The 12,874-nt window shown below is 36.0% G+C and overlaps 1 protein-coding gene across 1 annotated transcript in view; it reads right to left on the bottom strand.

The window, feature by feature from the left end:
- Window positions 1-12,874, bottom strand: part of PRKDC (protein kinase, DNA-activated, catalytic subunit) — a gene marked incomplete at its 3' end in the record, with an annotated part of 55,078 nt that overhangs the window by 9,665 nt on the left and 32,539 nt on the right. The window contains exons 38-52 of the mRNA XM_009640367.1: window positions 12,094-12,198; window positions 10,967-11,134; window positions 10,559-10,686; window positions 9,352-9,559; window positions 8,057-8,235; window positions 6,950-7,118; window positions 6,327-6,392; window positions 5,831-5,903; window positions 5,461-5,609; window positions 4,111-4,248; window positions 3,792-3,911; window positions 2,703-2,846; window positions 2,334-2,485; window positions 1,546-1,677; window positions 917-1,028 (exon numbers count right to left, since the gene is read on the bottom strand). Of these exons, the coding sequence (XP_009638662.1) occupies window positions 917-1,028; window positions 1,546-1,677; window positions 2,334-2,485; window positions 2,703-2,846; window positions 3,792-3,911; window positions 4,111-4,248; window positions 5,461-5,609; window positions 5,831-5,903; window positions 6,327-6,392; window positions 6,950-7,118; window positions 8,057-8,235; window positions 9,352-9,559; window positions 10,559-10,686; window positions 10,967-11,134; window positions 12,094-12,198 (2,043 nt within the window). The remainder of the gene's footprint in view (window positions 1-916; window positions 1,029-1,545; window positions 1,678-2,333; window positions 2,486-2,702; window positions 2,847-3,791; window positions 3,912-4,110; window positions 4,249-5,460; window positions 5,610-5,830; window positions 5,904-6,326; window positions 6,393-6,949; window positions 7,119-8,056; window positions 8,236-9,351; window positions 9,560-10,558; window positions 10,687-10,966; window positions 11,135-12,093; window positions 12,199-12,874) is intronic.

The following is a 12,874-nucleotide window of genomic DNA, read 5'->3' as shown; positions in this document are numbered from 1 at the left end:
AGGGAAAGAAGTAAGAATAGTAGGGACAGAAGTAAGAATAACCTACAAGGTCAGACTAATAATCCACCTAGACAATACTTGGTAATTTTGCCTCCAAAAGCAGCTGCAGAGGGAGCACATGAGCCTGGCAGCATTTTGTCCTCCTTTTCTCTCACACAACCCAACATGCATCTGTCACTGGCTTAGGGATCTTAGAGTGTACCTTGTTGTCCATTGTTTTTAGAACTTGTTCATGGATTTTTTTTTTGTGCACGAATTTGCCTAATTTCTCTTTGAAACTGCTGATGCTACTTACCCCTAGAATCTCTTCTGGTAACAAATTCCAGAAGTTCACTAAATGTTGTGTAAAGAAGTACTTCTAGCATCTGTCTCAGACTGATTCCTGTGATCATCAAGCACTATCCCCTAATTACACTACTGTAGGATTTGGTGAGTAACAGTTTTGCATTCACCTTATCCACTACCTAGAAAACAACTGGAATCAAAATTAAATACAGTATCTTTAAATTTTACATCAAAACTTCAAATTACTGAACATCCTCAAGTACAGTTATTCAAAAGGTAGCCTCAAACCTCCCAACTTGCAAATCTTTTTTTTTCTTTAAAAAAAACCCCAAAACCAAGAAACCAAACACTTTAAATGTACCATGCCAGTGTTGATGGCTGGCAAAAGCTGAACAAAGCCTCAGAAAAAGACCATTCACTGCCAGCTCCAAAACAGCAGGGCAAAAACTGTGCACTTAAGTCTGCACTCAAACACTTTTCCTCTTGAGTTACTAGTATAAACCTTTATCTGTTGGACAAAGACTGTTGAGTTTTAAATACATTCATTTTTGAAGCTGAATTGAATAGTCATAGAAAAGATGCACATAGAATTAAGTTCAGGAATGGTCAAACACACCGTAAGTTCACTTACATTTTCTCTCTCAGCAATGTATCGAAGAGCGAGTCCCAACACTTCTGCTGCAGCTGCATAAACTTCTTTATACTTTAATAAACCCATGTTGCTGGTCAAAGCCTGAAAATACCTAACACAGAAGGTAGACCTGCTGTAAGCCACTACTCCAGAAGCCAATTTTAAACCAAAACAAAATCACCTGAGCTCCCTAGGAGAACAATGACTGCTTTTAGAAGAGCTGTATACAGCACAATATGGATTTCCACCTGCAGTGTCTCAAATCCCTGCTTTGGCAATTCCTGACTCTTAACTCCCATGAAACCACAACCTTGGGGCCCACTGTAAAAAAGCTTACATTCTTTTAGGTATTTTCCAAAATAAATGTGGTCTGCAGTTCGCAGCCAGAAAAGCATTACATCTGACAGACAACAGCAAAGGGATGATGAGACAAACAATTCTGATAAGCAATCCAGTTCCCATACTTCATGCTGACAAGTTAGATGTGCTCTCAGCAAAGGGATGATGAGACAAACAATTCTGATAAACAAGCAATCCAGTTCCCATACTTCAGGCTGACAAGTTAGATGTGCTCTCTCTTTGTCTTAAACTTTTATCAAAATCATTCTCCAAAAAGCTGCATTTCTCACCTGACACGATCTATTTCACACTTTGGGTCAAAGGGAGGTAAATTGTTAGCAAGAACAATTCCCAACAGCTGAATTCCCACTGAGTTGTCCTTTGTATCAGGATCTCCACTAGAAAACTTTTCATGTATTAAACTGTTGGATAAAAACAAAAATACTGATATACACGAAAACCCCCAAATATACACACCATAAATCACTCACTCTCTGTGTACATACAGATATATACAGGAAATATTGTGTACGTACAGATTATATACGTACATACAACCCCACCAAAACCAGCAGGAAGTATGTATATATGCATATACACTCCCACCAAAGCCAGTAGAAAGCATATATTCAGAAAGTAGTAAGTAGTAAGTCTTCAGTGAAGAAGTCTTTGCAAAACAAAAAAAATAAAAAAAAATAAAAAAAAAATCAAACAGAGATTGTAAGCCCACACAAATTCTCTGCAACAAGTTCAGGAGCACAGCTGATTGCAGAAGTCTTACTAAGAGTGCACCAGTATTTAGTGATAATACCCAAAATCTCAAATAAAACTAAGTCTTTGCAGAGATTACTCCTGCTGTTGTTGTTGCTATTGTAATCCTCTACATGTTTTCCCTGTCTCCTTGTTGCTTTGCAAATTCAACTACAATCTTTGGAGAGTTCAGTTCCAAAGTTTCCCTGTCAACTCTAGGGACAAGAAGTTTACTATTGCAGCTGAATTTAGCTTTTCATCTCCTTTGATAATGTTCACTTATATTCTTGAAATATTGATTAAAAAAAGCAATTGTCTAAATGCTTACCTGTAAGGTATAGAGAGACAGTTCTTCCAACACTCTATAACTGTCTTTATGATTTCAAGATTGTGTCTGAACACAGCTCTTTTTTGGTGAAAGGCATTCTTCATCAAGAATTCAAGCAATCTGTTAGCTAAAATCTCATCCTTAATATTCCCCTACAATGAATAGAGGCAGAAATAAACATAGTGACTCCGACAGAAGACATATATTGTTTTATGAAAGCAAGCAAGTAAATAAGCTATTTTTGAAGTTAGGGTCTAAAAGAAACAATGAACTGATATAGAAAATTACTGTAAGTGCATAATAACAAACTCAGTCATTCCTTACCAAATAGTCACAATAATAATAAAAATGAATTTCACATTTCCTTACTTTGGGAGTGGTTACACTTGTCCAGGAAAGGATAGTAACCACTATTTCCACTACCATGTAATGAATCCCTTCACCTCCATTATTCCCAGAAACAACAAGCTGCAGCAATGGACCAAGCCACTGCTTTGCATAAGGGCGGAAAACCTATGGAAAACAGGAGAATCAGCAATCAGGTACAAATTATCCAACTACTCAAAACCTGTTGTTCAATAATTATTACAAGTAAGACTGCTAAATCAACCTCTTATCACCTTGCTTAAAATTTTGGTGGATGTTGCCTCAGAGATTAAAATAACTTTAAAATAGAAAGTATCAAAACTACATTCCTCAATTCTGCTTAGAAACCTTTAACCAAGCATTCACATATATATATAGTTAATTATTTCACTAGGGCGCACATAATACAGCTGTCATGCAGAAAACCTGTCCCTAAAGGCCATTCATCTACCCTTCCATTTCAGACACCTTTACTAAGAAAGTAGCATTAAGTGGGTGTTAAAGCTTCTTGAATTAATTCTGAAACTCAGTCTTTTTGTATTTGGAATATTGCAGACATAAACATTGTACTTTCAAATCACTGTATGAAATAGGATGAGAATGTTTTATCCAAGAATGAGAGTTAGAAAACGTTTCTTCTCAGGCAAAGACACATTATGCTATCTTAATATCTTTCTGCAACCAGAACATCATTTAGCAATAAGAGTTTCCACAAGACTCATCTGTGACCATTAAAAAACATGATATTTCCTCCTTCAAAGATGGCAAACATAATTAGCTATACCTCTTGCCCAGTATCAATGAATCAATTAGCCATAGTTTACAGAAGACACATATTGTGAATAACCTCTACTTATAGGTGTAGCGTTTGGGAGAAAAAGTATATTACATTCAAAATGCTGGCACAATCTGGGATTTTGGGCTATGAATGTGCTCTCTTTTATCATGGCAAATTCAAATTTATCACTCAATTTGAATGCCCCAAAAGTCACAGCTGATGAAATATTTTACTCCACAGGAGTTACACAGTTAATATCATAATACAACCTGTCATGTTAACAGAAAAAAATATGACAAAAAAAAATTACTCACATCCTCAGTATTAACAATAAGTTTTGCTATGAAGAGGCGAATATTTAGTGGTACTGATGGGTTTCCTAATTTGCCGTGCAGAAATTTCATCCAAAGAGGAAGATCTACTGGAACTGTTCCCTGAAATTTAAGAGACATGAACAAAAATCAGCTCACTTAGACTGAACAGGCTTACCAAACCAAAAAGCTCCCCCAGCTCGAGCCACATAGGTGTCATTATAATATAGCCATGAAAATTAATAAACAAAGGGATTCAATCATGACTCTCTTTTCTTGGTATAATTAGGGAAAAAATGCCAGCTTTTTGGTTGATACTGGCCTCTTCTACTTTGGGTGTGATCTGGTTCCTCTGCATATGTTTAATCAGAGTGGTCATAGAAGCCATACATTCGTGTTGGTTGAGTTCATCCATTTCCAGTTCCATTTCATCATTTAAAACCATGTATTCTGTGGGCTCCTGAAAATAAAAGCATTACTATGATTAGTAATAACACTGTATTTTCTTTTAAATCATGATAATGCCATGAGTCATTCTCATTTTACGTGTTTACAAATTTGACTATATGCTCAGTGTGCACCAACAGGGAATACGTTAAACGTGTGGTTCAAACAGACACCTCCCAAATATGCGTACCAGCTATGCACATCTTTTACTTTCTGTGCCAACAGATGGCAATTTCATGTTACTCTGACTTTACTATCTGCCAGGATAGGTGTGGCAACTGCTGGAAGCAGGAAGAGTTAGCTGAAACTCACAGAAATTATTTCATTTTATAGCTGAAAGAATGTGTTAACACCTTCCACAGGAGGAATGTCCTATTTTTATGGATGTGTTGTTTCACACTGACTAGCTACCACAGCAGCTCTCTCTTTTGCTACATGGAATAGATCACAAAAGAAAAATGTTTATAGTTAGAAGAAATTACATTACTACACAAAGCAGACAGAAAGTACATTTCTGGTTAACTTCACTGCAGCTAAAACACCTCCTTGCTCCAAAACAGGGAAACAGTTTATCTTTACCAATGTTGACAGTTATTTTGGCAGATTTAATCTTCAGTGTCTATGATACTTTTTCAAGCTTGCTTTCTGTTTTATAGCAAATATCTATTCTATCAGTAGTACTGTTGATGAGTCATCTCTTGACTGCAACTTTTAATCTCAGAAGATATTAAATGCTGTTCTTCAAAGAGCAACAATTAAATACAAGGTGCCACAACAGAGATACAAAAATAATAAAGCATTTGATCATTTATTCCATGCATTTGATACAATCAGCCTGGTCAAGTGCCTTCAAAGACCAAAAGAAGAGGGAAATGAGGAAACCAGGTGCCTAACAGCAAAACACGACAATCACAGACACTCCTCAGTGCACACAAGCCATCTCTTTACAGCTCAGGCTGGACTTCACTCACATGACTTAATTTCAGACACCCACGGTACGGCATTACTTTTCTCCAGCTGTAGACAGAGGAGAGAGGGAAGAAGAAAAATGACCTGCGGAAGATAGCTGCAGTCCCCTCCCTCATCTTCTGGAGGAACCCACACTCAGTCAAGTAGAAGAACTATAAGAGAAATTTCTAGCCTCCTTCTCAGCCCCAATAAACATATGCAATTGCTAGAAAGCATAAAACTTTTCTTCCTCACAGCACATAAGTCACTAAATTACCTTTCTCCTGAAACGAGCGCTGCTAGCTGTAACATCTTGGGAGCTAAAAGAAAAGCCTTGAACTCCAGTAGAAAAATCAAATTGACTCATTTCCTCACTCAAACTGCTATCCATCATGTATGATGCAGAAGCTAAATACTTGGGTTCATCTAAATAGGAAAAAAGAATAGACCATTAATCAAGGTAATTACAAGAAACAAGCCTTTATTGGCCACTAGAACTTGGGGTGGGTGGGAACTGGTTGTTAGATGAAGTATATCAAATGCTTCTATTTGTTCCTGCTACTGTGGAAGCCAACTAGCAACACATCAATGAACACTGTATGAAACATAAGAAGGCATTTTTTCATCGTTATAAATGAATTTCATACCCTGATCGCTATTCCCTGCATCCCTGGCCTCCTTTCTAATAGCAATGTATCGCTTCTTCCTTTCCAGAGGCACCTAATAAGAAAGAAATAAAGTTTTAAAAATTAGTTAAATTGGTTTTATTTACAGTTATTTATTTACAGAACTGCCCAGAAAGGATCAAAACTATTTAACATGAATGGAAATCCTATGTTGTAAATTATTATAATTAATGCTGCAGAAGAACAGCTAAATTAGTTATTCCTACAGCTGTTCATTACCAGAGTAAGTGTGCTAAAAAGTATATTAAAGTTATGTGCACTGCAGATGTGTTCTAAATTTCAAGACTGAATTTCTCTTAGAAAAATGTATTTTAAAACATTAGAGTGCTCCATTTTTTATTCACTAAAGAATCCTCTTTCTTTGTATGTGAGAATTGACCTGGTCTACAGTGACTACGCTGTTAAAGCCATACTCATTTTTCACTTTGGAACACTGAAGCCCAGAAATTCCACTCACCTCAATTTCTACAGGAAATGTATACTGACGCTTCAGGTCTATCAGATTTTCAAAAATCAGCAAGTTCTGCAAAACGAAGCATGTTTGGAAATAGCAAAATTATAATGCTGCACATGATAACAATTGCTCTGAATGTATTTTATTTCGTCTTAAAAAACAACAGATCAACGTACAATATAGAAAATATTGCATGTTTTCTCTTCTAAATCAATACTTTGAAGAAAATGTTGTTATTCAACTACTCAAGAATTCACAGCACAATGTGCTCTGTAAAGAGGGTATCTCTTATTAAGTATATTCCAAGCACTGGAGAACTTAAACAATAGGGTTTTTTTCCTCACATTTTAGAAAAATGAGCGAGAGCAGACAGAAAACAGGGTAAATGTATCACTACTTCACCCATTCCCAAACAGACAGTAAAACCTTCATCAGCAAACCAAATTGCATGAAGGATGCAAGAAAGTCAGCTACGACAGCTACGACTCCTTCTATTGCCTCACTGGATAATTTGTTGATATAATTGCATGTCATTCAGGTTTGATTCCTTGATTTATTGCAATCAGGTAAAATCACTTTGTGTCTCGTGCTCTGGAAGCCTTCTAACAGCAACAACAGCTTCTCACCTTTTCCGCTTTTTCTGTAAAAAGAAAGCCTTGATAAAATTTACTTTCAGTGAAAATACAGCTGATAACAGCAATAGCACAATTATATGCTGCACAGTGATACTGTCTCCTCTTCTCCAACAGCTGATTCTCTCCTGCCATGTTTTCTGTAAATGCATCATAGCATGACCTTAAAACACAAACAGGCAAGAAAACACCATCAGAAGTCTTTTTAAGAAGTAGTGACAAAGCCAACTTCCTCAAGTATTTACACAGTAGTCCTTAATGTCAGGAATATGATGATTGACCATTTTCAGCTAAGATGGAGGTATGTTCTAACATACACATAAATCTCTCTCATGGTCCTTTCCCAAGAAATTATGAATGGACAGGCATGCTAAGTTATGCTATAGATTACCCAGAGAAAACCAGTTTAGATGCAAATTTTATAGGTCTTTTGACCATAGCCTTTTATAGATCTTCTGCAAATCACAGCCAAGAAATTCTTTAAAGTCCTCATAGGACATAGTATTGTAAAATAAAATTAAAACAAAACAAAAAAAATTAACAGCAATTCAGACATCTTGTATTTTTTTCATAATATTAAGCTAATATGAATTAGCACATATATTCACCATTAATATTTTGTCCCCCTCTGCAGTGGTGATTAAACCAAATTACATTGCTGCTGTATTATGAAAGGTAAATGAAAATACATCCCATCTTCTCATCAATCATATAAATACCTATCTTACAACACCGAACCATATGCTACATAAAAGTGAAGCATACTGAAACTGAACTTGTGAAAACACAAATTAAAGGCCAAGAATCATATTGAAAAGCAAAAATAAAAGCACAAGCTTAACAAACCAGAAAAAAAAAGGCAAAAACAGAAGGCAAAAGTTATCCTGACATAGGATTGGAGCCTACACTAGAGATCATTATATCAATGCAAATTCAATATTGTGTATTCCATTTAAAATCAAAAGCTACATCACAGATTACATTTACCCTTGAACAAATCAATCTTCTGCTTTATATGACATACTTAAAAAAAAAAAAAAAATGTATCTGCCCAAAACCTAATAAGAAATTAGAAGGAAATAAAAGTAATAATAGTCTTACTTTATTAGTGTCTTGGTAAGTTCATTTCCTTCTACACTCATGGAGCCACGGTAAGCTTGGTTAATTTTAGAGTCCTTGGAGTAAACATCCTCTTTTGAAAGACGCACATACATCACTTCCAGCAGCTTGTAATACCCCATTTTCTTTGTGACTTGCATATCAAAAATGTATTCATTGGACTGGAAACAAATAAGCAAAACCTCAGAAAGAGTTATCCTGGATCCTGCCCTTCCTAAGCAGCTCCACAGTTACTCTAGTTTCTACTAAACAGCCTTCAACTTACTTTTACCTTCTAAAACAGAGAAAAGAGCTAATGATAATAAACAACTAACAGATTCTGAGTACCTGTGTAATACAGTTATTAAAACTATGTTGACCTGCTCTTTATCAGGTGAGCTGCCTTAACTACAATTGGCCTAAATCATTATAGTGATATTGGGAGTAAAATAAGCAGAGTATCAAGTAACTTCTCAACTCTGTAAGTTAACACCTGTAAGCAGAACATACATACCTGTCACCATACTAGGTATTATTCATGAGTTTCTTTATGCACCTTATTTTGGTGCCAATGCTTATAGCAACAGAAACATGGTGGGGGTGACTCTACATAAGTTTTGGGTTTAGCTTTTTTTTTTTTAAATAACTATTATTGAATTTGAATCATTTCAGCATCTTGTTTGTCCTGCTGCCTGTAAACAGCTGCATCAGCAAAACCACAGGAGTGACAAAGAGCACAGACCTCCACTGACAACAAAATCATTGCATGTAACTATACTCTAAATTGGAGGATAGACTGTAAATAGAGAAAGGAAGACCTGTGCTCCTAATCCTTGGCTGAAGCTTCTTTGCAATGATTAGATGTGTTTCTTTCTCTAGAAGTAAGGCAGCTAATTTAAGAGCTTTTATTAATGGAGGTTGAATACCTCTCTCTCACAACGTAGTAACAGGCTACAATTTTATACAGCTTTTAAATTTCAAAGCTAGAACAGGTTTTTGCATTTGACAGAACTTCAGGCCCCTGTAGATATATACAGATAACATTTCAACTTCAACTTTTATACACAGTAGATATGCAAATGTGCATTAGCTTCAAAGCAACAGTGTGTTGGGGAATAAAGAAAAGTTTCTCACTATTAACCAAACTATGTAATTGGCACAAGCTTCTGCTTCAAGATACAGAAAATTAGAAAGCAAATGGTTTCAATTAGCATCTCCCTCAAAGTTAAGCAGAATGTACATACCAGCACCAGTATTTTATTAGACCTTCCCCAATCCTTAAAAAAAGTAATTCATACCTTTGTAAACCTTGAATTAAGTGCATCCATAGCCTGCACTATAATCTTGCCAAAGAATTCTCTAAGTGCATCCAAGCTGCAGTGCCACAGGAGAGTGAGGAGGGAGCGATCCATAAATGCCTGACGGGTCGTATTTGAAAGAAGGTCTTCACTCTGGAACATTTTGTGAACAGTGTCCAACAGTACCACTTGTTTGTCAGTGGTGCTCCTAAACAAGATAGAAATCTCAAGCGGAAAATTCTTTTACCAGACTCCATTTATGTTTCAAAACGCCCTGACATTTAAAATTTTTATTGGTGTTTATACCCTCTAGGGTTATCATCCTACAAGACATGCAAGATCAGGTTGAATCTCCCAAGAAAATGTCAGCTTCTTACTCTGCAACAGATCATAAACTTGTTTGTATATGTTTGTTAGTTTAATCCAAAAGCAATCATTAGCTTTCTCAGTCCCTTTTCACTGAACAACCTAAAAAAAAAAAAATAATCTGGTACATGTGAAGGATGGCGGCAAACAAGCTAAAAAAGGAGACTTCACTGTTACCAGGTCCTTCTGTGGCCTATCACTACCAGATGAACTGTTTTTCTGAATTTCTGAACTTATGAAAGTTAAAACTTTAGAAATGGGATTTGGGCATAAGATAGATGACTTTGTCCAGGAAACTACATGCTCTAAAATAGTCCCTACTCAAATAGCCCATCATGAATTAGAATGTTTCGTTTGGAAGAGACTGAAGACCTCTTCTGTAGATAGAGCATGTTTGTGTCTACAGTTTACCACTCTGGAAACATTCAATTAAATAAATGTCTGCTGTGTTTTGAAAGGGGTTGAACAAAGTAATTCACTGTCACTTTAAGTGCTATCAACTTAAGTGATCGCGTGGTAATACAGGGATAGCAAATACAGGTATCACACACAGTTGTTATTTTCCAACTGAATTCTGCCAGAACATGCTAGTTTACAGAAGGCTTTACAAAATTTGCCCAGGCATTGGAAGTGTTATCTGGAAGTTGGTGCCACTTGTTCACACTTCAGAAATATTCCCGAAATTTGAAGACAAAAGCAAAATCTGAATTGAAACTATTACATAAAACTTTATGGTGTAAAACATCACTATTAATTACAAGGACAACATAATAGAGGAAGCACATTTGCTTCAGCAAAAATTCAATGAGAACAAGAGCAAAATCCAATAGACCAAACTCACCTTCTGGAAATTCTTTTGAAGCTGGCTTGAAATAAGTCCTCCATGAAATGTCTGTGGTCCCTGCAGAGGACTTCTGTCATCAACTGCAACAGCATTGGACTCTGAGACAATTCTAATGCATCTAAAAACTGAAAAAAGAAGTAATGCATAAAATAAGGAGCCACACTGGATCAAATCAATTCTGTCTAATTATGTAATTATTTTTCAGTACTGATAAGTGCTAAGAAGGATATATGTATTTAATGTGTATCTGTAAGTTAAACTTCTGGATAAAGACATAACTCAGAAACAGAAAAGCTGATTTCTTTACACAAAGTCTCTCTCTCTTTAATTCCAGACTCTATGAAACATTGTTTCTAGGCATAGTTCACCTAGGCTTCTAATTACACATTCACTAAAAATACTGACCTTTTTAGTGCAGTCTACGTAGTTATTGTGCTTCAAGGTTCCTTTGGGAAACTCATCTGACCTCATGGGAAAATTGAAAGCTACAAGTTCATCAAGAGCATTCTTAAGCTCATGAAGTTTTTCTCCAGTCAAATTAGTGAAGAATGGAAGAATTATCACTGCTTGGCCCTGAAGAAAAGAAACACAGTTTCACACTAAAAAAATTATTCCCTAACTGTGAAGCAAGTTCAATAGGACCACAAAATAATCAGCAGTGGCTGTGTTTACTGATTCAATGGCTCAGTGTACTGATAAAGAGACATTATGTAGCTGCTCAGCTTTCAGGTGCTAATTCAGAAAACAAGCTTTGGTCACTGCTGAGTGGGAGTTAAAAGCTAATTACTATCTTACGGCTGACATGGCTATGAATAAGACCTCATTGTTCTTTTAAGCAAGCATCTTGTATCACACAAGTGACTGATCTAATGCACTACCTGGCAGCTAAAAGCAAGACCCCAAACTTTATTTTGAATGCACAGGAAAGTACAAAACTCTGTCTAGCTAAAGGTACTCTCAGAGCAGCAACTATGCAAAACTGTTTCATAAGCAGAAAATTTTTCATCTTCTAGTCCAAACGTTATGATCCAGCATCTTTTGTAACTTCCACTTTCAGTATGCAGTACTTTATCTCCCTCTTCTGACCAAGCCACATATAACAGTTAATCCACTAGTACTGGTCTCACACTTGCAGACATGGACATTAAAACCATAGCAGATGTTCGTAATTTGCCATGTAGGGAATGCCAGTCCTTGCTAAAAGCCTGATTAGCTGTCACTTCTGAAATGAACACATTAGAGTTCTAAACTACTTGCAACTGACAGCAAGTTTTTTCCCAAAAATTACATGCCTTTCAGTAGAAGAGCACCTAAAACCAAAACACAACATCTGCGATATCGCCTTCTGCCTGAAGAACAAAAAGGATGATTTACAATTTTTAGGATGCTGAACAGGAGAACAAAAAATGGAAGTGATGTCCACGTTACTGTGCAAACTAAAGTAAACTTTAAGCCCAATAACAGGGAAATTCATGAATGACTAACATTCTAACCTGGGGAGGCCAGCAAAGTCACTGAAGTGAGCAATTTACCTTAAGATTTAAGCCTAAACTCTGATCAGTAAGTAGACTGGTATAGGTATTAAAAACAGCTGTAAATGCTTCATGATTGGTATTGAAAGAAACTGAAGAGTCTATCTGGAATGACAGAAGAAACAAATTAGGATTTTTTTTTTTTAAACTAGTTGAACAGATCACTGTGTTAGTGAACAATAAAGAACCCATGAGCTACAGAGTTGTTTATTTCCAAAACCATACTGAATTAACAGAAAGCACATACAGAGTAATTTTGATTTTAAAAGGACTATCAAAAAGAATACTAAAAGCTCCTACATAATACAAACAAAATCACAATGTTGGATATTTTCCAGTTCAAAAAAATATTAAGCTCCCTCTCAAAGCCAGACTTCCTGCTGGTCACTTCACTTCCAGCTAATGCTGGCAGCTCACGTTCTGTGTCCTAACACATACCTTGAAAACAATCCAAGCTTAAAATAATTATGAAAAAGAAAGAAAATTCTCAATTCTTTGTGTATATTTGCGTACAGCTACTTTTACAAGTTCCTAAAAAACCCCAATAGGGTAAGTAGATAAATTACATTTTCAAAAAAAAGACCAAAACAGAAATTAAAGGTCTTTGAAATAAAGATCTTTCTGCAGTCTATTGATATGTGAATAACTCCTCTATCATGACTTTCTGGATGCCAACATGACAAAGAATGTTATCAGAGGCTGCTCAAAGTTTACTCTCTACATTTGTACCAATTCTCCAGAAAGAAGAGAGGCAGCTAAAACATGAGAGCAGTTTAAAAAA

This window comes from Egretta garzetta, unplaced genomic scaffold (assembly GCF_000687185.1).
Source record: "Egretta garzetta isolate BGI_Z169 unplaced genomic scaffold, ASM68718v1 scaffold36, whole genome shotgun sequence".
In the NCBI taxonomy this organism is placed as follows: Eukaryota; Metazoa; Chordata; class Aves; order Pelecaniformes; family Ardeidae; genus Egretta; species Egretta garzetta.
Note: the sequence above shows the minus strand (reverse complement) of the source record. Positions and strands in the feature narration are given on the sequence as shown.